Below are 23,561 nucleotides of genomic sequence, written 5' to 3'. Positions count from 1 at the left end.
GCTCCTTCTTGACCACACACTCCTTTCCCTGAAGCTCCTGCTTGTCCCAGAGCAAAAATCTAGTTGGTTTGAGCCAGAGAGAACCAGGCAAAAGCATTGCTCTAAAAGTCCCCTTCTGCAGACCAAAAAGAACAGCCATCTCCAGGAAAAGCCAATGAAAAAGCTTCTGAAAATGAGAAAGGAAAGGTTAATTAAGATGACCTGGTATATGAATGTTTTAATGTGTTGTTGAATTCAGTTAGAATGATCAAGTGGGATTTATCCCTGGGATGCAAGGAAGGTTCAACATACAGAAATCAATAAACATTTTACACCACATTAATAAAATGAAGGATAAAAAATTATATGATCACCTCAACAGATACAGAAAAGGCATTTGACAAAATTCAGTGTCTTTTTGTGAAAAAAAAAAGTGTTCAACGAATTGAGTACCAAAAAACCATACCCCAACATAATAAAAAACAGATATAACAAACTCATAGTTAACATCATAGTCAATGATGAAAGATTAAAATCTCTTCCTCTAAGGTCAAAAACAGTACAATGGTGCCCACTTTCAACACTCCCATTCAACATAGTACTGAAAGTCCTAGCCAGAGCAATTATTTAAGAAAAGGAAATAAAAGGAATCCAAATCAGAAAGGAAGAAGTAAAACTGGCTTTGTTTGCAGATGACATGATGTTATATATTTTTTAAAAACCCTAAAGAATCCACCAAAAAAAAAAAACTGTTAGAACTAATAAATGAATTCAGTATAGCTTCAGGATTCAAAATCGACATACAAAAAACAGTTACATGTCTATACACTAATAACAGACTATCTAAAGAAGAAATAAAGAAAAAAATCTCATTTATAATAGCGTCAAAAAGAATGAAATACTTAGGAATAAATTTAACCAGGGAGGTGAAAAATGCATACACTGACAACTATAAGACATTGATGAAAGGGCGCCTGGGTGTCTCAGTCAGTGGAGTACCCAACTCTTGATTTCAGTTCAGGTCGTGATCCCAGGGTTGTGGGATCGAGCCCCACATCAGGTTCCATGCTGATCATGGAGTCTCCTTAAGACTCTCTGTCTCTCTCCCTCTGCCCCTCTCCTCTACTCGCTCTCTCTCAAAAAAAAAAAAAAAAAAGACATCGATTAAAGAAATTGAAGAAGACACAAATAAATGGAATCCAAAGACATACCATATTCACAGCTGAGAATAATTAATATTGTTAAAGTGTCCATATCACACAAAGCCATCTACAGACACAATCTAATTCTTATCAAAATTCTAATGGTGGGTTTTTTTTTTTTCACAAAAGAGAAAACTATCCTAAAATTCAAATGGCACCACAAAAGACTCTAAATAACCAAAGCAATCTTAAGAACAAGGCTGGAGACATCACACTTTCTGATTTCAAACTATATTATAAAGCTATACGAATCAAAACTGTATGGGACAAGTATAAAAACAGACACATAGACCAGTGGAAAAAAACTGAGAGCCTAGAAATAATCACCCATATGTATAGTTAACTAATATTTCACAGGGAGATAAGAACACTCAATAAGGAAAAGAGAATCTCTTCAATAACTAGTCACATTCAAAAGAATGAAATTGGACCCCTATCTTACACCACTCACAAAAATTAACTCAAAATAGATTAAAGACTTAATTGTCAGACCCAAAACTGTAAAACCCCTAGAGGTCAATAGCAGGGGCGATGGGGAGGGGTGGGGGGAGGTGCAGCAAGGCTCTTCCTTCTCCCTAACTCCCTTGATCCTTTTCTTCTTCCTTCTGCTTTCTCTTCCCACCAGGTCTCGTCCACTTCCCCTAATGGCATCCCCAATCCTACATAAAGGCATGACTTCCCAGCACCCCACGGAAAATATGGTGCAGCCCCAGAAAGTAACTCCCCATCACCACTTCTAAAAAAAACTGATTTGAAGGCATCTCCAAGTTTGAGCAAACAAAAATGTCAGGATTTCAAGCATCCCTGGTTTTGCACTACTAAGTGTCAAGATGAAAAAAAACTGGAAACTTATTGGAACCTTATTCGAAGTCACAATGGAAAGGTTTGTAGTGACAGCACCACCTGCTCCAAACCATTCTAAGATTGCTTTGTATGGGACTCCCCTGGATCCAGCCACTGACTTTGAGTTTCGAAGTGAGCTGCACAAAGACAGAGGAAAACTCTGCTGCACTTCTTACATCGTGGTTCTGAATCATGTTCGCAAGTCCACCATTAGTGACCACCTTAAGTCAAAGACTCATACCAAGAGGAAGGCAGAATTTGAAGAGCAGAAGGTGAGGAAGAAGCAGAGGCTCCTAACTGCATCCGTTCGGTGCAAAAGTACTGTGCACACAGGGAAAGTGTTCTCTGGCACTTTATGAAAATGTGCCTAGAAGCCAACATCCCTCTTGAGAAGGCTGATCACCCAGCAATCTGTGCTTTCCTGTCTTGTCATGTGACGAGTAGAGGCTCCAGGAGAGATGCAAACCATAAGAGACTCTTAAATATAGAGAACTGGGGCGCCTGGGTGACGCAGTCGGTTAAGCGTCCGACTTCAGCCAGGTCACGATCTCGCGGTCTGTGAGTTCGAGCCCCGCATCGGGCTCTGGGCTGATGGCTCGGAGCCTGGAGCCTGTTTCCGATTCTGTGTCTCCCTCTCTCTCTGCCCCTCCCCTGTTCATGCTCTGTCTCTCTCTGTCCCAAAAATAAATAAAAAACGTTGAAAAAAAATTAAAAAAAAAAATAGAGAACAAACTGAGGGTTGATTGGGGAGAGGGTAGTGGGGGGAGAAAGGAAAATGGGTGATGGGCATTGAGGAGAGCACTTGTTGGGATGAGCACTGGGTGTTGTATGTAAGCGATGAACCACGGGAATCTAACCCCAAAACCAAGAGCACACGGTACACACTGTATGTTAGCCAATTTGATAAAAAATTACATTAACAAAAAGAAGAAGAATGGAGGCTCCATACCTAAGTCAGACCAGCTGAGGAGAGTATATCTGCCTGATGGACAGAAGAACGAGAGCCAACTCGTCAATTCACAAGGTCGTTGACGAAGAGGTTACCACCATTGTGATCAAGATAAATGTGGAGCATTAAAGTTAACAAGAGCGAAAGAAAACACAAGCAACAGAAGTAAAAATAAACAAGTGGGACTACATCAAACTAAAAAGCTTCTGCACAGCAAAGAAACAGTCAACAAAATGGAAAGGTAACCTGTAGAATGGTTAAAAAAAATTAGCACACTATATATCTGATAAGGGGTTAATATTCAAAATATATAAGGAGCTCATACAACTCAAGAGCAAAAAAAATTTTTTAATTTAAAAATCTATTGTAAAATGTGCAAAAGGCTTGAATAGACACTTTTTTTCAAAGAAGACACACAAAGGACCAACGTATACGTGAAAGGTGTTCATCATCGCTCATCACCAGGGAAATGCAAATCACAACCACAATGAGACATCACCTCACACCTGTCAGAATGGCCAGCATCAAAAAGACAAGAGAGAATAAGTAAGTGTTGGTGAGGACATTGAGAAAAGGGAGCCCTTATGCACTGTCAGTGGGAATGTAAATTGGTACAACCACTATGAAAAATAGTATGGAAGCTCCTCAAAAAATTAAAAATAGAACTATTGGGGCACCTGGGTGGTGCAGTCAGTTAAGTGTCTGACTTTGGCTCAGGTCATGATCTCACAGTTCATGGGTTCAAGCCCCGCATTGGGCTCTGTGCTGACAGCTCGGAGCCTGGAGCCTGCTTCAGATTCTGTGTCTCCCTCTCTCTCTGCCCCTCCCCCATTCATGCTCTGTCTCTCTCTCTCTCTCTTCTTTCTCTCTCAAGAGTAAATAAACATTACCCTACAACCCAGCAACTGCACTCCTAGGTATTTAACCAAGGGATACAAGTATGCTGTTTCGAAGGGACACATGCATCTGAATGTTTATAGCAGCACTATCAATAATAGCCAAAGTATGGAAAGAGCCCAAATGTCCATCGAAAAGAATAAAATCTTGCCATTTGCAACTACATGGATGGAACTAGAGGGTAGTATGCTAAGCGAAATTAGTCAGAGAAAGACAAATATCATATGACTTCAGTCATATGAGGATTTTAAGATACAAAACAGATGAACATAAGGGAAGGGAAGCAAAAATAATATAAAAACAGGAAGGGGGACAAAACATAAGAGACTCTAAAATACGAAGAACAAACTGAGAGTTACTGGAGAGGTTGTGGGAAGGGGGATGGGCTAAATGGGTAAGGGGCATTAAGGAATCTACTCTTGGAATCTTTGTTGCATTATATGACAACCAACTTGAATGTACATTTTAAAAATTAATTTAAAAAATTAATTCAAAGTAAAACAAAACAAAACAAAAATAAAAATTGTGTATTTGAAAAAAAGAACAAATAAACATTAAAAAATATATATCATATGATCCAGCAATCTTACTTCTTGGTATATATCTGAAGGAAATGAAATCAGTATCTCAAAGAGCTATCTGTACCCCCACATTCCTTACACCATTACTCACAATAGCTGAGACATGGAAATAACACATTTTCTTTATATACGTGTGTACATATACATACATATGCAATGGGATATTATTCAACCATAAAAAAGGAAATCCTGCCTTTTGTAATAATACAGATGAATCTTGAGAGCATTATGCTAAGTGAAATAAGTCAGGCAGAGAAAGACAAATACTGTATGACCTCACTCATATGTAGCATCTAAAAATGCTGAATTCATAGAAACAGAGAGTAGAATGGTGGTTCCCTGGGGCTAGGGGTTGGGGGAAATGAAGAGATATTAGTCAAAAGTTACAAATGCCAGATGGATAAGTTCTAGGGATCTAGCATACAACATGGAGGGTGACTATAGTTAACAATACTATATTGTTGGGGCACCTGGGTAGCTCAGTCAGTTAAGCATCCAACTTGATTTTGGCTCAGATCAGGCTCTCACTTGACCGTGAGATCAAGCCCCGCATTGGGCTCTGCTCTGACAGCATGGAGCCTGCTTGGTTCCCTCTCTCCCCGTCTCTCTCTGCCCCTCCCCTGCTCGCATGCTCTCTCTCAAAATAAATAAATAAACATTTTTTTAAAAATACTATATTGTATATTTGCAAGTTGCTAAGAGTTGATCTTCAGTATTTTCATCACAGTTACAAAAAACGTAACTGTCATCCATCAGGTGATGGATGTATTAACTCACCTTATGGTGGTAATAATTTCACAATAAATACGTTTATCAAATCTTTACATTGTATACCTTAAGCTTACACAATATGATATGTCAATTATATCTCAATAAATCTGGGGGGGCGGGTAGGAAGTTTGGCCAGATACCCAAGTTTGGCCAGATACCCACCACCCTGCTAACACAGTCTAGGACAGACAGCAGATCAGGATCCGGTATGAAAGCTGTAGAGGACCTGCTTTCTGCCCTGGCCAACCTATGAATGTCCAGGTGCAGGGGGCCAGCACAGTCCCTCAGCACAGTGCCTAGGGCTGCCCCGGCTGAGAACACTTCAACCTTACATGGCATGGGTATGTGGGGGTTGATGCTCTTATCCTGATACTATTGTCATGTGCTAAAAACCACAGCCCCCGTGCCATACAGTCCTTAGGACCCCTTGCTAAATCCAAAAGGTGGCACAGAAAAAACAGACCAGTGGCCAAGAAACCAACAGCCACCTCTTCTCTGCTTTGCCAGTAACTAAATTTGTGAACTTTGTCAGGTTACTAACCTGTCTGGACCTCTTTTCTCATAGGCAAACTGGAGATAATAATATGTCTCTGATAACCTGGCACAATTGTTGTAAAGACTGAAATAAAATAATGGAGTTGACACTGCTCTGGGTCTTTACATGAAATAATAAAAGTAAGAGGTATTTTGCTAGGCAATACTGTCTGTGGAAATAAGAATCTCTTAAAAGACCCAAAGGAATGAATGTATAACAGTGAAATTTTAGGCAAAGGGAAAAATGAGCCCTGGGCCAAGATAGAAATCTCAAAGTTGAGGCCTAACTAAAATTTCTGTTAACATAATGTAAGCAAGAAAACCTGGAGTATAAGGGTGCCTGGGTGGCTCAGTCGGTTAAGTGTCTGACTTCAGCTCAGGTCACTATCTTACACTCCGTGAGTTCAAGCCCCACGTTGGGCTCTGTGCTGACAGCGCAGAGCCTGGAGCCTGCTTCGGATTCTGTGACTCCTTCTCTCTCTGCCCCTCTGCCTCTCACTCTGTCTCTCTTTCAAAAATAAATAAACATTAAAAAAATTTTTAGAAAACCTGGAGTATAATGGAAGGACCTTGGGAATGGTCTTTTCCAATCCTGCAACTTATGCGAAGGGAAACTAAGGCCCTGGCATGGTAAATAACTTATCCAAATCACAAAGTAAATTTATGGCTGAATCCAGACTAGAACCCGAGTTCTTTCTTCCCTCCCTCTCATGATACTGGTCCATGAAGCTATGCTGGTCCATTCTGGTTCAATGATGCTACCTTGGAGAGACAGTGTTATGACCTGACACCTGAAGAAAACCACTGCCTTCCCCAGGGTACTCACTATGGGATGCTGAATTTGGGGGCACTTGTTTTCCTGTGTCTACAAGTTCAGTTTGCTCACACTTATAACTCATCACTCTTCTCTGTGTGGAAATCCCTCTGCCGACTTCTCAGCACAAGACAAACAGAACGTGTTGACCAAGAGTTTAAGAACCAATTACCAGTCCAGTACTGACACAGACCACAGGGCCCGGGCTGCCAGGAATTGTGGCCCAAATCTCTGTGACTCTTCAGAAAACTGTCTCCAGTTCAGCCCTCCCCACCAGGATCCTGAATGTGGGGATGAAGGGGCATTAAAGGACAATCTCATGTGTAATTCTGCCACTAAGGCACAGACTTCTTCATGCTGTGGGGAGGAGAACAGGATGTGCTCATAAAGAAGTGGTCTTCAGCTTGTTGGGACAACAGAGGAGCAATTACGTGGATCCAGTGAGGTCCCTGGGGGGGGCCTACCCTCAGGCACTGGACTTAAGTCCCAAATATGCATTCCAGGTGTCTACGTGGGTGCTGCTCAAGACCCCCTATGAGATGCTTTCTATCTCCAGCTGGACAGGGACGTTGTCTCCTACAGTGGCCTTAGTTAGGCACAGGCCACCTCGGCCCATCCCACACCTGTGTCCTCACCCTTTCAGCAGTCATTTTCATGGCAGCTGCTCCCTTTACTCACTCACACCTATGGCCCCCAGGAAGCCTTTGCCAAGAGCTCTGAGTATAAGTGAGGTAGAAATGGCCATGGTCCAGGCCAGATGAGTATATGAGGGATCCAGAGCCAAGCTCTACTCCCATCTGCAGGCAGCTCTTCCTAAGCCCATGTGTGGCCCACTCTGAGACCAGTCTAACACCTTCTTTGGCCTGGGTCAAGAGGGGAGACAGTGTGGTCATGGGGTTGGGCAAAGCATCTGCTCTGTATCAGGCCCCAGCTAAATGATAGAGAATGATAGAGAAGTAAATGAATAAAACAATTTTCTTTTTCTTAGAATTTCCTCTTCCACCGAAAGAGATATATAAATGTGTAATTCAATCTAGTAATTCTTCCAACAGGAGTTCAAATAAGATGCTTGAACTTTCTCTTGCCGCATGTGTTCTACATGGTTTTGAACATGTTATGCCCTTTCTGGGCTTCCAATTATCCATCTGTAAGAGTAGAGGGGTGGATTAGATGAGCTTCTACTCAGAACCTAATGTTCCTATAATCCAATGATCCCCTCCCCAGAAGCTTCTACAAGAGTCATTCATGACCAGATGCCAGATCCAAACTCTTCTCCAGATTGCTCTTCCCAGAGCTCAGGCTGCTGTGTTCTTTGCTCAAAGGTAGCTTCCAGTTGCAGGAGACATCTGGAGTTTGTCCCAGTAACATCTGCTCACATTACCTGCCGCTAGTGTTGGCCATTAGAGCACCCACATCATTGCATCCCAGCCCACTGCACACCTGGGGGCCACCCCAACAGTCTCCCCAACCTCAGGGACCCTGTGGGTCATAAGCCTAAGAAGGCTTGCACAAGGCAATTGTTTTCATGCTGGGTCCCAGCCCCCAGCCTACCTTTGTCACTCTGATGTTAGTTCCAATCTGTTAACACATAGCTCCCATAATACCTCATTGAAAGCCTGTCATGTCTCCCCACTATCTCTTAACTCAAGTCTGAACTCCTTAGCCTGGCACTCATGACTCCCCAGACCCTGTCTCCAGCCCATCCTACCTGTTTTGGCATTACCACCCTATACTGCCTGGTACATCCTTTATGTTCAAGCTTTAAGGCATGTTCCAGATCTATTCTTCAGAACTGATTTGCTATCAGGGCGCCTGGGTGGCTCAGTCAGTTAAGCATCCAACTTCAGCTCAGGTCATGATCTCGCGGTTCGGGAGTTTGAGCCTGGCGTCAGACTCTGTGCTGATGGCTCAAACCTGGAACCTGTTTCAAATTCTGTGTCTCTTTCTCTCTCTGCCCCTCCCCTGCTCACACTTGGTCTTTCTCTCTCTCAAATATAAATAATAAACAGTAATAAAAAAATAAAAAAAAAAGATTTGATGCCCCTACACATCAAGATTCAGCATAAATTTGGCCTCCTCCTGGAAGTAAACTAGGACCCCCCCCCCCCCAGATCACAGGGCACCCAGAATACTGAAGTGTTGACACTATTCATTCTGGGCTTGCCAGGGCCAACTTGGTTTCCTAACTGACAGGTGAACTCCCATGGATATATCTAGCCTCCCGGGTTAGGGCCCAAGTCCCAGAAGAATATGCCCACATCAACCAGCATCTAGCATAATGCTCTATGTCTGGCAGTTAAAGACTTTAAAGACAAGTAAAAACTTCTAAAGACTTCACGTGTAGTGAAGATAGCTGGACAGATCACAGAGGGACAAAGGAATGGATGAACAGTGGTGAAAAGCCTCAGACATAGGCCATGTTACATTGGTACAATAAAAAGTGAAACGGATGGAGAAATAAATAAGTGGACCTTGGTCCCGGCCACCACCATCTCTCACCTGCATTACTACAAAAGGCCCCTAACATACCTTCCTGCCTACTTCCAACAATCTGTGATCACAGCAGCCAGAGCATATCACTTCTCTGCTCAAAACCTTCAAATGTCCACCCATACCACCCAGATTCAAAGCCAAGGTTCTTCAAATAATCCACAAGGGCCTCGTGGTCTGGCTCAAATTATTGCACTGACCTCAACTCCTCTGATTTTCATTTCACTCCAGGCATCTTGACCTTCATGCTCTTCCTCAAGCATATGTCAGGGCTTTTGCCTTTACTCCTCCATTTGACTGCTCTTGCCCCAAATATTCATATAGCTTGCCCTCTCACTTCCTCCTGACCTCCAGTTAAATATCTACTTATCAGAATGTCTTGACCCTATATAGATGTATAAACCCTCCCCCACCTTTGGGACTTCCTTGCCCTTCTTGTATTTCTCCATAGCGCTCAGCATCATTTGCATACTGTATGTCAACCTATTCACTGTCCGTCTTCACACACCAGAAAGCAGATTCTACAAGGGCATGTGTTTTGCTCACTGCTGTACTCTCAGTGCCTAGAACAATGCATGGCACACAATGGGTACTAGGTGGGTAATTGTTGACTGGATGAGTGAGGGGTTGAGTGAATAAGTTTGTAACTGAGATCTTTGGCACCTTTGGTCATTTTTCTAAGATGCTCTTATCTGATGCGGTTGCCATTATCCTGTCTGCTCAGTTCCAGCCCTGTCCCACGTCACAACAGATGGACAGCACACATTCTTGGGTTTTTTTTTTTTTGTAAATGATGAACCTAAGAGAACTGAAGGAGCATCTTCTTGGGGGCAGGCGGGGGGGAGGGCAGGATTAGTCTACTGCCTGGTTCCTAGTGCCACATTTTAAAATCCTGTTCTCCCTACTCCCCCCAGCCTCTCTGCAAATTCTACCCAGTTAAAAGTGCAATTCTAGGAGAAAATGAAGAAGAAAACGAAAGCATCCTCTTTTCCTTGGTATAGCTCACAATAAGTTGTGTTTCTCTTTCTCTTTGGACCTAAGTCCCAAGCACCTTTGCAGAGCCCAGCTACCACCTTCCATCTATCTGATCAAGGAGCCTAATTCCTAAACTCTCATCACACAGAAAGAGGGGACAGGGCACTAGAAGAGCAGAAAGTGAGATAAGAGAAGCAATCACTGTGGCAGCTTCTGGTCTCCCTTTCTTCGTGATGACACCCTGTAATCACATAGGCCCTCAAACAGCACAGTGACATCTCCCCACCCTGATGGTCTCTCTTCACCTGAGCTTCTGGGCTGTGAGGACCATGTGAGAGATGGATGAAGAGGGGGATGCAGGTGATTCACCAGCCTTGAGTCCTGCCATAAATCCAATATAAATTCTTGTTTGTGTCTGGACAAGTAGGTGTTGGGGGGGCGGGGCATAAGACTGAATGAAGGCAAAATAGATCATTGAATGAGTGAGAAATGCAAGTGTGAGTGAGCCACAGTGACTGAATAGGCTGTCTGTCCTAGTGTTAATGGTCTTTAATGGTCTTGTTGCAAGGATGGCTTGCTGGGCTTAGTAAGACACCTGTCTGAATTCTCTTGTAGACCTAAGCCTAGGGCAGTCTTAGGGGTGGGGAGGAGAGTGTTAGCTCCTGACCCATGTAATGTATTGTGCAAATAACTCTCAACCTCCAAGGATCCTTCATAAGTTTGTAAAGATCCTTCATATAAGTTTTATAGCCATAGAGCCAAGTCAGAACCACCTCGAGGCCCCTCAGATCTCCTGTATCCTCCACAAACCAGAGATGGAGAAACCACAGCTCAGGGATGCCTTCTGACCTAGATCCCTTCTGCAGGGAGCTCCTTAGAATAATCTAGGAATTAGATGTCATCTATCACCAGTCCCCCAAATGTTGCTGACTAGGTCTACTTTGCCCAGAAAATGGTAAGATTTTGGCGGGCGGGGTGGGGGAGGGAAGGCTGATAGGCACGCATCTCAAATGGCCATATGTCCTAAAATGAATTATTATATTCTTCCCTACATCTGCTTCTTCCTTAGAATTTTTATTCTACTGAATGCCACCATCATCTATGTGGTTGTTCAGCTGATAAAACTTCATTCACTCATTCATTCATCCATCCAACAAATATTTGTGGCATGTGTCAGTAACATAGTAACTGCTAGGATAAAGCAATGAGCTAAACCAGACATGGCACCAGCCCTCACAGAGCTCATCATCAAATCGGAAAAACAGGCATTAATTATCTTGTAATAATTGTAAATAAATGTAAAGTTGCAACTATGATAAACCTTTGAAGGAGGTATGTGGTGTTTTAAAGCCTTATAAAATGGGATTTGACCTAGTCATGGAGGTCATGGAAGTGATAACTGAGCCGAGAACTGAGAGGTAAGTAGGGATTCAGTATGTGAAGAGGTGAAGGAAGAGAGTTCTAAGCAGGGGAACGAGCAAGTGCAAAGACCAATGGCAGGAGGGAGCCTGACAAGCCCAAGGTACCCAGACAAGGCCAGCGTGACAGAAGGGGGTGGGAGGTTGCTGGGTAGAAGGATGTGGGAGATGGTAGTAGGGTTGGACAAACAAGACCTGGGAGGATTTACTGCAGATCAATAGGAAGCAACTGAAGTATTTTTAGGGAGGGAAATGACATGAACGAGTTGTGTTTTGACAGGCACTCTGGCTGCTGTGTGGAGAACAAATTGGATAGAGCACAGATACAGCCAGACCAGTTAGCAGGGCCCTGTGGTACTCCAGAAAGATGAAAATGGTGCCTTGAACCAGATGATCCTCGCGGAGATGAACGAAAGTGATGAATTTGAGAGATATTTATAAGAGAACAGAAACCAGACTTGGTGATAGATTGGACACGGGCTCAGGGACAGAGGTGCTGACTCTGACGTGTGTGGCTGCGTAGATGAAGCAGCTGTTCAAGGAGATCTGACAGACCTGAAGGACCACACAGGAATAGGACAGTGCAGGGGAAGAACCCAGAAATTCCGTTTTGGACATGTGGAGTTTGGGGGTCCCTTTTGGACATGGGAGTTTGGGAGTGACTTTTTTGTTTCCCTCCTTTTCTAAAAAAATTTTTTTTGATGTTTATTTATTTTTGAGACACAGAGAGAGAGAAAGAGAGACAGAGACAGAGAGAGAGAAACAGAGCACAAAGAGGGGAGGGGCAGAGAGGGAGGGAGACACAAAATCCGAAGCAGGCTGCGGGCTCCAGGCTCTGAGCTGTCAGCACAGAGCCTGACATGGGACTCGAACTCACGGACTGCGAGATCATGACCTGAGCCACCCAGGAGCCCCGTCTCCCTCACTTTCTACATTTGACCAGTCACCTGATTCTACCTCCTTTCCATCCTGCCATAATTAAAGTCCTTGTAATTATTTCCTGGATAATTTAAACAATATCCAGGCTCTCGTTAAATGTCACCTCCTCAAAGAGGCCCTCTCTGATCACCCAATCTAAAGTACCCTCACCCTATTACTCTCTATTTTATTCACTTGTTTTTTTTCTTTCTGAAAACATATAATAAATAATCTGTTGTGCTTTTTATTATAAAAATAAATATGCACATATATGTACATGTCTTAGCTCCGTTTGCTCAGAGGGCAGAGAACCAATGATACACCAAAAGCAAGGTACCCCAGAACTTGGTTTCTAAATACCATTCTCCACCAAGAGGATCCAGGGCTTCTTGGAGAAATGGCTGATTCCATGTCCAGAGCAAGAAAAAATAAAGTAAGCCTAGAAATTCTTGCGACAGCAGTGAGTAAGCAAGTGCACAGAGAATCATGGAGACAAGGCACAAAGAAATGGGAGTCGTTTTGCAAAGCCTCCCACTGATCAAATCTGGGGCAATTTGAATATCAAAATAAAATACATTAATTGGTTAGAACCCACTGAATAAATTAAAAAATCCGTTGAGTTCACAGTGATGAAAGAAGGGAGGGAGAGAAAGAGAGAAAAGGACAAAGGAAAGATCTTGTCAACGGTAGAGTGCCAACTAATAAACAGAAGAAACTATGCATTCAAAAGTGTCAGTGATGACAAAATTAGTGGGTAAAAGTTTGACGAGGAACAGGATATTTGCATAATCTTTGAAAGTATCTCTCCACAAATTACTTATTAATTACAAAGGGGAAAACAGTAATTTCACGCTGGAGAAACTGGCAAACATCACCGTAAGCAAGTGATGAAGGCTTCCATCACCAGCACGGGGACAGTCCCCACATCCTGGGCTTGCGAATATGATAGCCGCACTTTACTAGTGTTCCTGCCCAAAATGCATACTCTAACCATGCACTGCCATCAGATAAGTCCAAATTCAGCATAATAACTGACCTGTACTATTCCAAAACATAAAGGTCAGGAAAGACAGAGCAGAGGAATTGCTGTGGATTTAAGGAGACCATGGATACATGACAACAAAATGCAGTTTGTGGAGTGCGTCCTGAGTGGAGCAAGAAAGAAAAAGCCTACTGTGGTAGGAGACTTTTTTTTTTTTTAATTTTTTTTTCAACGTTTTATTTATTTTTGAGACAGAGAGAGACAGAGCATGAACGGGGGAGGGGCAGAGAGAGAGGGAGACACAGAATTGGAAACAGGCTCCAGGCTCTGAGCCATCAGCCCAGAGCCTGACGCGGGGCTCGAACTCCCGGACCGCGAGATCGTGACCTGGCTGAAGTCGGACGCTTAACTGACTGCGCCACCCAGGCGCCCCTGAGACTATTCTTTTTTTAAGGAAATACACACGGAAGTATTTTGGGGTGAACAGGTATCATGCCTCTAACTTCCTCTTAAATTGAGAAATATGAATATTTTATATATATTCATATATACATATATACCATAAAACAATGAATATAATAAACAACAATAAGATACATTATAGACAACTAAAATATACACAAATAATAAAAATAATTTTTATATTATTGGAGAGAGACGGAACAAAAACAAAAAAGTAAATGAAGCATCCTGTAAGTGGCTAAGGGATTTGGATAGAGAGGGATTTTTTTTTTCACCAGTCTTGCAATCTTCCCTTAATTTGATATGATATCAAAATTAAAAGTGACATATAAATTGTTCTTTTTTATGTTTGTTGAATGAATGAGTGAGCCCACATCCATGATCCTCCCCTGCCTACTGCCTAAAGCGCCTGGTGGCTGTCCATAACTGGCATGATAAAATCCGAACACCTCAACACAGCTTTCAAGGCCTGACATCATTCAGTAGCACTTTGAAATGTCTCTCACCTCATTTCTCATCACTATCGATGACCCATGCCACACACTCCAGTCCCCCAAGCTTACCACTCTAGACAATGCTTCTATGCCTAGCACGCGCTGGTCTCTCAGCCTAGAATGCCCTCCTCTTATCCTCCTAGAAACTTCCTGTTATCTTTGGAGATCCAGATCAAGAGTTTTCACCTCTAGGAAGGCCTCTCTGATTGCCCCAATATGAGATAACACTTCCTCTTCTTTTTTTTTTTTTTTTTAATTTTTTTTTTTCAACGTTTATTTATTTTTGGGACAGAGAGAGACAGAGCATGAACGGGGGAGGGGCAGAGAGAGAGGGAGACACAGAATCGGAAACAGGCTCCAGGCTCTGAGCCATCAGCCCAGAGCCTGATGCGGGGCTCGAACTCCCGGACCGCAAGATCGTGACCTGGCTGAAGTCGGACGCTTAACCGACTGCGCCACCCAGGCGCCCCAACACTTCCTCTTCTGATGCACCAATACCTTCAGTATCTGCTGTAATCCTGTCCCCGGGGACAGGCCTGCCATTCTTTGTTTATAGGCCTCATTGTTTACAAGCCACATGGTCTGACTGCAGCTGGGAGACTAGGCCATGCCCCACTCCCAGATTCCCAGTGCCTTGAAAAGATTCTGGCACACCACCGGGTCTCAATTAATATCTGAGGCATGAACGAACAAATAATAGTAAGTGACCTTTCTGCATCTTCCGAGAGGTCCCCCTGCCTTCATTATCCTCAAAAACTACAGAGAGTGAGGGAAATTAGTTCTGCCCTTGTTTTACACACATGGCAAGTAAGGCCCAGAGAAAGTAAGATAACACAGTGTACCCAGAGGCTGAGCTCGAGCTGGAGTCAGTCGAGCCAATCAGTCCAGGGTTCTTGCCCAGAAGGTGAGTGGGATAAGAAGGAAGGATATGGCATTCAGGCTTCCCCTATTCTATGTCAGATACTCCACTTCAATAAACTTTCAAGTTCTGGCAACACCATAGCGTAAGGAGGAACCCCACTTTACAGACTAGGAAACTGAGGCTCCAAGTCAGATCTGTCTGACTGCAAAACCCATGCTCTTTCCTCTGCACATTGCCGATATGTGCAGCCTTCATCTGACCCTCTATCAAAGGCAGGCAGGCAGCCTGAGTCCGTCATTCTGTCCTTTAAACCAGCACCACACACGGGCCCACAATGCAGCCCACACACCCAGACCACAGGCTGCACTTCACATGGTTTCCAAACCCAGGATATTTGGGTTGTAAGACAAAACCTCCATTTCCCCAGCAGAAAGTGAACACTACGCAGTTACTCGGCCAAATTGCTGATGCCTACAGACACTGCATCATGCCGAACAGGGTCTGGTCTGCCCAGAGACGTCCTCAGAGGATCCTGGGCTCCCCCAGAGCTTGGCGCTGAGGGGACCCTGGAGCTGGGGGAGGGAGACTGAGCTGGCTGGATCACAGAGTCTGGGTGGAGGCTCCACGCCACCCCTGCTTCCCACAAAGCGGCAGTCTCCACCTGAGGCTGCAAAGGCCAATGATGCTGATGATGTTCAAGTCCTGGGGCCAGAGAAGTCAGATCCTTAGCCCTTCCCCAGGTGGCCCAAAGGGGTGGGTTTTCCTGATTTGAAGCTTTTGAACAGGAGGGGTCATCGGCGGACATTGACTACCGACTCCGACGTCAGACAGACCTGGAATGGAGTCATGGCCAGCTCTTAACCTCACTGTGCTTCAGTGTCTCATAGGGTTGTTCCAGAGCTTCCATGAAACAAAGGATGCAAAGAACCTAACACTGGGCTGGCCTGTAGCAGGTACTAAATAAATGGGAGTAACCGTGAGTGGCTCCAGCAACTGCTAGGCCTGACGCACTCTTGCTGGATTTTAAACCTGTTCTCACTTAGTTGAGCTTAAAGTCCAGGGAACACACCCCAAATGCTCAGTAGAAACACAATCAAATCTTAGCCTTACCTTTCTGAGAGGACATTTTCCCCGGGAAGGAGCAAGCCCCATGCCTGCGCCAGCCACCAGCACATCACCCAGGACCAGATATTTCCTGGGGGCCTTGGGCCAAGGACTCCTCCTTCCCACTTTGTAACCAAATGCTTATGGGAGGAGTAATCTTAAATGTGGTTAACAGCCACCAGGTGGGGAGGGTGGGGGGAGGTGCAAATTAATGCTTACTGAGAAGCAGAATCCCAAAACAACGCCTGAAAGGCCACCATTAGAATCCTTCCAATCATTCGCTAGTGCTAAACACTGCCTCCCACTGCTGCACTTGCCAAACATTAGGAGCCTTGGGTAGAATAAAATAATCAGTCTTGGAATCAATCAGTTAGAAGTCTTACCAACCTTCAGTGCGGCATGCAGAGGCCCCCTGGTGATCCACATCTCTTACAGATAAGAGGTGACAAAGGACTCCCTAACCACTGGGAAGACTTAAGAACCCCCCCCCCCCATTGGGAAGGAGAAAAAAGTGAGCATTTTTCTATGGCCTCACAGGTCCAGAAAAGGAGACAGAAAAGTCCCTTTGTATGTCCCTCCCCATTCCAGAGCCCAGACCCCTCATCCTGAGCTCTGGTTCCAGAAGAGCCATCCTGATCAGAGACCATGTGGTCCATGCCGGGGGAGGCAGAGCTCAAGTCCAAGAGACACAGACCTCCCAGCAGAGCCCTGGGCCTAGGCAGGGTCACATGAAGAAGGGGTGGCCATGGGGCCAGGGCCAGACTTAGGGCAGGGGTCAAACTCCTTTGGGCATCTAGACACTCAGGCTTTTGAGACAGGGAGGAGCTGGCAGCTGAGGCAGTCAGAGCAAGGGGCATTTATCAATGGCCCAATTCATTCTCAACAATCCCCATTGTCTGAGCCAGCACAGAGATGGACATTATCTCCCCGAGCCACTAAAAAGAAAAGCCCCAAGACATGGTCACGAAACTGAGTCCAAAGATACAGAAGCCAAAAATCGAGACACGGCTTGAAAACCAAGTGAAATATTTGAAACTGGAGCTGTCCCCCTCAAAAATCTATGCAACATGCTTCCCATCCTCATAGGCAAATAAAATGCTTAAGGCTGGCTTTTCATTTCTTTATCCTGATTATCACAAAGGATGTGGGAGTTTCCATTTAAATGTATACTATAAAGGTGTCAAAGCATAAATGAAAAGTAAAGCCAGAGTTCCAATTAACACAGTGACTAAGATGGAGCAATATGATGGACTAAGAGCTTCCCAGCAGCCAGAGTAAGAAGAGAAACACACAGGTTATGTCATGAGCTCAGGAGTCACACAGACCTGTAGAAATCTCTTGAGCACTGTAAGCTTCAATTTCCTTATCAGGAAAAAAAAAAAAAAGTGGGAATATTAGCCTAAAAAAGCTGTTGTGAAAAGCAAATGAGACAAAGCATATACCAGAGAGTCAGTAAATATGCTTTTATTACCATGATTACACATGTCATTATTACCATTAGGCTGTTGTCTGATTTCTCCTCCTTGAACTGGAAGTTTGTTAACTTACCGGGGTTACCCTGATGCTCTGTGATAACCCACTGTTGCTCTAAGCTCTGATTGACAGATATATGCACTTGATTAAGAGGTGGGGGTGGGGGGTGGGGATTGCAGGGGAGGAAAGAGGCCAGGATTGAGTCACCATGAGTCCTCCGGTTTTCCAGTCTTTTCCTGAGTCCTAAGGTGGCTGGGGCTCCTATAAAGGTAAGGCTTGGGAAGGTATGCAGACTTCCTCCCCACCACCCCCTTCACTCTGCAAGAGGGCTGCGGGGGGTGGGGGAGACCACAGCCTGCCCTTATTTAACCATCCTCAAGGGTCAGGTAGGGGAGAGTAGATCCCCGCACCCTGCTTAGGAAATGGCTGAAAATCATCTCTCCCATGCATGTTAGGAGACTTGGTGGGGTGAGAGCTCAGGCACTCCTTGGACCAAACCATAAACACTAAGTAAGAAGACGGTCAATGTCATCTTTCTAACCTCCCAGCTGAAGGAACACATAAGTCTGGGCACCCCACTGAAGCCTGTCCAGTGGAGAATGACCAGGTGGGAGAGGTCTAGAAGCCATGATAACAATAATAACAACAACTTGATATTTTGGGTCACCTACTCCTCCAAGCACTGTTTAGTGTGTCCCCTACGATCCCCAGGGAAAGGACATCAGGGAGAACAAGATTGTCAAGGAAAGAGATAACCACTGGGGGAAGGGAGAGGAGCAAAGTCAAAGCTAGTAGCTCTTCCAGCCTAGCCTGAGACGGGAGACACTCAAATAGGGTTGATTAAAACCAAAGAGAAGGAATCCGCTCAGCTCCACTCACTGCCCCTGCCCTGGCCTCAGGCCACAAAGGTTCCTGGGGCTTTTCTACAGCAGGGGGAATCCAGAGTGCAACTAGAGCCTGGCGCAAATTACAGGTGCTGTGCGGTGCCTCAGCCTGTAAGCCCGGACTTTTCATTTGTTAAGAGGGTTAAGAGCTGCTTCTAAGTCTAGACCCTTAAGCCCCAGGCTCCACGGGAAGAATTGGTCCTAGATCACATGAGAAACCCACCAAGGGGGGCGCCTGGGTGGCGCAGTCGGTTAAGCGTCCGACTTCAGCCAGGTCACGATCTCGCGGTCCGTGGGTTCGAACCCCGCGTCGGGCTCTGGGCTGATGGCTCGGAGCCTGGAGCCTGTTTCTGATTCTGTGTCTCCCTCTCTCTCTGCCCCTCCCCCGTTCATGCTGTGTCTCTCTCTGTCCCAAAAATAAATAAACGTTGAAAAAAAAAAATTTAGAAACCCACCAAGGGACCGTGTTACCATCTGCCCTGGACCCACAGCCAAAGCCTCTGACTTAAGATACTCCCTACGGCGGCCTGTTACCTGGACCCATTGTCCCAGGTGACATATGTAAGCTAAAGCGGACCCAAAAAGGGTGTCTGGAAGCTGAAAGCGCAGCAAGCCAGGGTGTGTGTGTGTACATATGCACATTCTACACACATAGGTGCCTGCTGCATACATGTCACTGTCCACGGGTGTGCATGTTGAAAGCATGTGAGTGTTTGCATGGATGTTCTGAGTGGAAGGGCATACAAGACTGGCGCACAGCGGCGTGTGGGCAGGAATGTGTGTTCGCATGCGCAGTTGTGAGTGTGCGGGTGTGGGTGCCCTATGAGTGTTTGTGGGTGGGCATGACTGTGTGGTCTGCTCACCCCCTCTCATTGTCCTCCTGACTCTTCTGGCATTACAGTGGGTTCCCCAAGCCGTCTCTTCACCCTGGCCAGCCAGCTGGGATCCCTCAGAGCCCCATCTCTTCCAGTGTTGGGCAAAGGCTCCGAGCTCCTGCCCTGCCTACGGTCCTGAGAAACCAAAGCCGCCAAATGACCCACAGAGAAGACACCCCAGCTGGGGGCAAGTCAAGTCACCTTAGAAAAATATGAGTTCAGGGGCGCCTGGGTGGCGCAGTTGGTTAAGCGTCCGACTTCAGCCAGGTCACGATCTCGCGGTCCGTGAGTTCGAGCCCCGCGTCAGGCTCTGGGCTGATGGCTCGGAGCCTGGAGCCTGTTTCCGATTCTGTGTCTCCCTCTCTCTCTGCCCCTCCCCCGTTCATGCTCTGTCTCTCTCTGTCCCAAAAATAAATAAAAAACGTTGAAAAAAAATTTTTTTTAAAAAAAGAAAAATCTGAGTTCAGATAACACTCCTTTTTTTAAGCAGGCTGCATGCCCAGCAGGGGGTCCAATGCCAGTCTCAGAACCGTGAGATCGAGACTTGAACTGAGATCAAGAGCGGGGCACTCAACCAACTGAGCCACCCAGGCACCCCCAGACAGCACTCTTTATCCTCATTCTGTCCTCATCGCCTCGCTCACACACACACATCCATCCATCCACACATGCACTCTCTCAGCCCATCTGGAGCCTTCCTATCCCCACAGGAATGTACTTCCAGGAAAGCAGACAGGGTCTACACAGGGCTGTGCACAGACACACACGTGCCCCCCGTGGGCACACTCCAGGCCCACCGACATATAAGTTCCCACACACCCTGATATACTTTCTCACCCATACTCATACCCTGTGACACATGCTAGAAAGTTCTACAGGCTAACACGTTGGCCCAGACACATCCCCTCCAACTGGCACTCCTACACCTACTGTCCGAATAGTCACAGGCATGCTCTGTCCCGGACTAGGGCTGGCGGACCCTGCGGGGCCGCCGACGAAGCCCGCCCAGCGGGTCTACTTACTCCGAGGGAGCGGGCGAGCCGGGTGTGCGCGGCGGCCAGCGGTGGCAGGGCGCAGCTGGGGCTCCAGAGGCCGGGCCAGCCGAGGGGCCGCCCGCTGCCCCGCGCCCCCGCCCCGCGCGGCCCCAGCCCGCCCACTCCCCGGGCGGCCCCAGGACCTTCCACGACAGCGCGCCCCCTGCCAAGCCTCTGTCCCGCGTCAGCCACCGCCGCCGCCGGGCCGCGAAGCTATTTTGGTGCCCCCTGGCAGTGGAAACGTCGCACTCTGGTCTGCGGGGAGCGCCGGAATGGGGACGCGGTCAGGCCTGATTAGAGACCTGGCTCACCCCGGGGCCCCCGTGGGTGTCAGAGCTGGGAAGCACCCGGAGGAGCCCACCAGACCGGGGTGCCCACGTGTGCCCCGCATGCCAACATCTGGAGAGGGGAAGGGAAGGGGCGGCGAGCGCTTCCCTTGGAGCTGAAACAAAACGGGGAGGGGTTTGGGTGCGGCTCACAAGCTCCGCGGAGGGAGCCGCCAAACTTTGAGCAGTCCCCAAATGCCCGGAATGAGCTTGGTTTATTCACCACAGGTGCTTCCCTTAGGAATCCGAGTCACCCGTATAAGATCACCGACCTCTGGATCACAGACCTGCCAAAAATGACAGAGGGTGTTTGTAGAGACTCATTCCCACTTTGGGCACATCCGACTTCCCCTCTGGACTTCTCTGTTTCCCATGGCCCGTCTAGAAAAGAAGGCTGATTCCTCCCCAAAAGCTCAGGAATGTTGCATTCCTGAACTGGAAGGAAGCTGCAAGGTCATTCCATCCAACCCCCTCCACTCTGCCATGAATCCAAGGGCACCAGAAGGGCCTCTACCCAATCTGGGGGATCACCAAGGTAAGTCAACCCTAGCCTCCCTTGGGCGCTGTTCCTAAGCTTGCACCCTCTAGTTGGCAGGAAGTCCTCCTTGGCGTCTAACCTAAATCCCTCATGTGCAAACTATGTCAATATGCCTGCACTCCGTGTTCTAGGAGGAGGAGGAGGCCAGCTCCATCCCCATAACACAATGACTGCTCCAAGGTCCCATCTCAGCCTTCTCTTCCTTGATGCTGACACCATCGTGCCCTTTTTCAGGCCCTGGCTAATAATGGCCACTGCACCCTGACCCTGGACACGTTGCAGCTCCTGACATTCACCCAACTGCCTCAGCTCTCTGGGGACCCCAGACTCTGCGTGTCCGAGCCACTCCAAGGAGCCAGCTTCGCCTACAGCCTGCATCTATCCAGGACAGCCTGACTCCACTCCCCAGGCCCTCGAGAGGGGTTTCAGTTCCTGTCTCAACCAAGCCTGTCTCAGGGCCTGGGGACAGAACTTAGGCTCCAGCCGCCCACCTGGCTGGGCATTAACACTGGAGCCACAGCCTTCCTCAGATGGGCAAAGGTTGCAGAATCTTTTCTCTGAGTCCGTTTCCAGTAAATTGGGTTGTATAATAAAGATAGTCTGGACTTTCTCCTTAAAGAGACCTGACTTTGCATCCTGCCTCTACTACTTTTTAGCTGTGTGTCCTTGGACAAGTCATTTAACCTCTCTGAGACTCAGCTTTCCCATATTTACAATGGGAATCATAGTAATTCTGCCTAGCTCATAGGTTGTTAAAAACATGAGATGAGATCAGGAATGTAAAAGTACCAGGAAAGTGAAGGTATTTTTTAGCATGCTAGTAATGGAATGAGGCTTAGATCATAAACACGATAGATACTGGCAAAAACCTCAGAAATCTTTTATTTCCAGGACCAAATTCTGTGCCCGGGTTTCCAAGGAAGAGAGGAACAGACTTGGTTTGCTAGAGGTTCCCTCTATGAATGTCCCCCACCGTGCATTCCCAAACACACACACACACACACACACACACACACACACATACACACACACACACACACTTTCCCAGATACATACGGCACAGCCGAGCCTCCTGGCCTCCTGTCGTCCCCATAGGCCCCAGCCGCCTATACCCTCGCTGTCCGCCTCTCCATTCCCAGGAGGCCGCCTCATGGCTCCAGTCTTGGCTGCAGCAACTCCAAATCTCCCTACAGAGGCCACCGCAGGCAACTCCTCTCTCCTTGCCCATCTTTCTGGGCCATGGCTCCAGCAAGGCCTGCGACTCGAAGGCAAAGGTGGCAGAGACCTTGTCTAAGGCAGTTCAGAATTGAGGCTGCCCAAGGGAACTCAGAGCTGGAACATCATCCCCCTTGACCCCCTCCCCTCTGTCTGCCTGGCTTCCCAGTACTGTCCTGTTTAATTCTTAATGGAAATTCCATCCCTAGCGCCGGCCTGGCTGGCTCAGGGAGTCCAGGTTTGGGCCAACAGCAAACTCCACCCAGAGACAGGAGGCCCGGGGCTGCCTGGCCATATAAACACAGATACACCATATGCACATACATATATACACACATGAGCAGAGAGACTTGCCCAGAGACATTCACAGATTCAGAGATTCTCACCCAGACGCAACTGTGCACGGAAAGATAATTGGCATTACAATCACTAAAACTTAGGGCACCGTGCTAAGTACTTTGCAGATTTCAACTTCCCTAATCCGTCCAACAACACTGGGTTCTGGTATTATCCCCAATGTACACATGAGGAAACTGAGGCACAGGGAGGCTAAGTAACTTGCATAAGGCATCTAGTAACAATAGCCTAACACAGGAATACTAAAAATTGTGTTAAGAGGCTTATGTGCATTTTCATCTTGCCACTGTACTCACTTTTAGTGGAAGGTACTATTATCCCCATTATACAGACAAGGAAAATGAAGGTCAAATGGTTTAAATCACCACCTGTGACCTCACAGCTTGTGAGATGCAGGAAGATTTTACACAGATATGCATGGGAACCCACAGATGAACATGGAAACACACAGGTAAAGAGATACATGCACACACACACACACACACACACACACACACACACACACACACTCAGAGGCACAACCAAAAGAAGCTTCAGGGATTATTCAGAGCTGCCTCAGGCAAAGGTCCGCTGTAGTCTGACTC

At 46.5% G+C, this 23,561-nt stretch overlaps 1 protein-coding gene and 1 pseudogene across 1 annotated transcript in view; one reads left to right on the top strand and one right to left on the bottom strand.

The window, feature by feature from the left end:
- The window catches only part of INSC (INSC spindle orientation adaptor protein), a 129,514-nt gene extending 106,774 nt beyond the window's left edge, over nucleotides 1-22,740 (bottom strand). Inside the window, exon 1 of the mRNA XM_047071821.1 lies at nucleotides 22,462-22,740. Within this exon, the coding sequence (XP_046927777.1) occupies nucleotides 22,462-22,557 (96 nt within the window). The 5' untranslated portion in view covers nucleotides 22,558-22,740. The remainder of the gene's footprint in view (nucleotides 1-22,461) is intronic.
- Nucleotides 2,057-3,056, top strand: LOC124504987 (CGG triplet repeat-binding protein 1-like; annotated as a pseudogene).
- Nucleotides 22,741-23,561: the final 821 nt, after the last annotated feature.

The sequence above is a fragment of the Lynx rufus genome, unplaced genomic scaffold, assembly GCF_022079265.1.
Source record: "Lynx rufus isolate CCGP_SWC_20201006 ecotype Redwood Valley unplaced genomic scaffold, mLynRuf1.p SCAF_9, whole genome shotgun sequence".
Taxonomy (NCBI): domain Eukaryota; kingdom Metazoa; phylum Chordata; class Mammalia; order Carnivora; family Felidae; genus Lynx; species Lynx rufus.
This window is presented reverse-complemented; position numbering and strand designations above follow the sequence as displayed.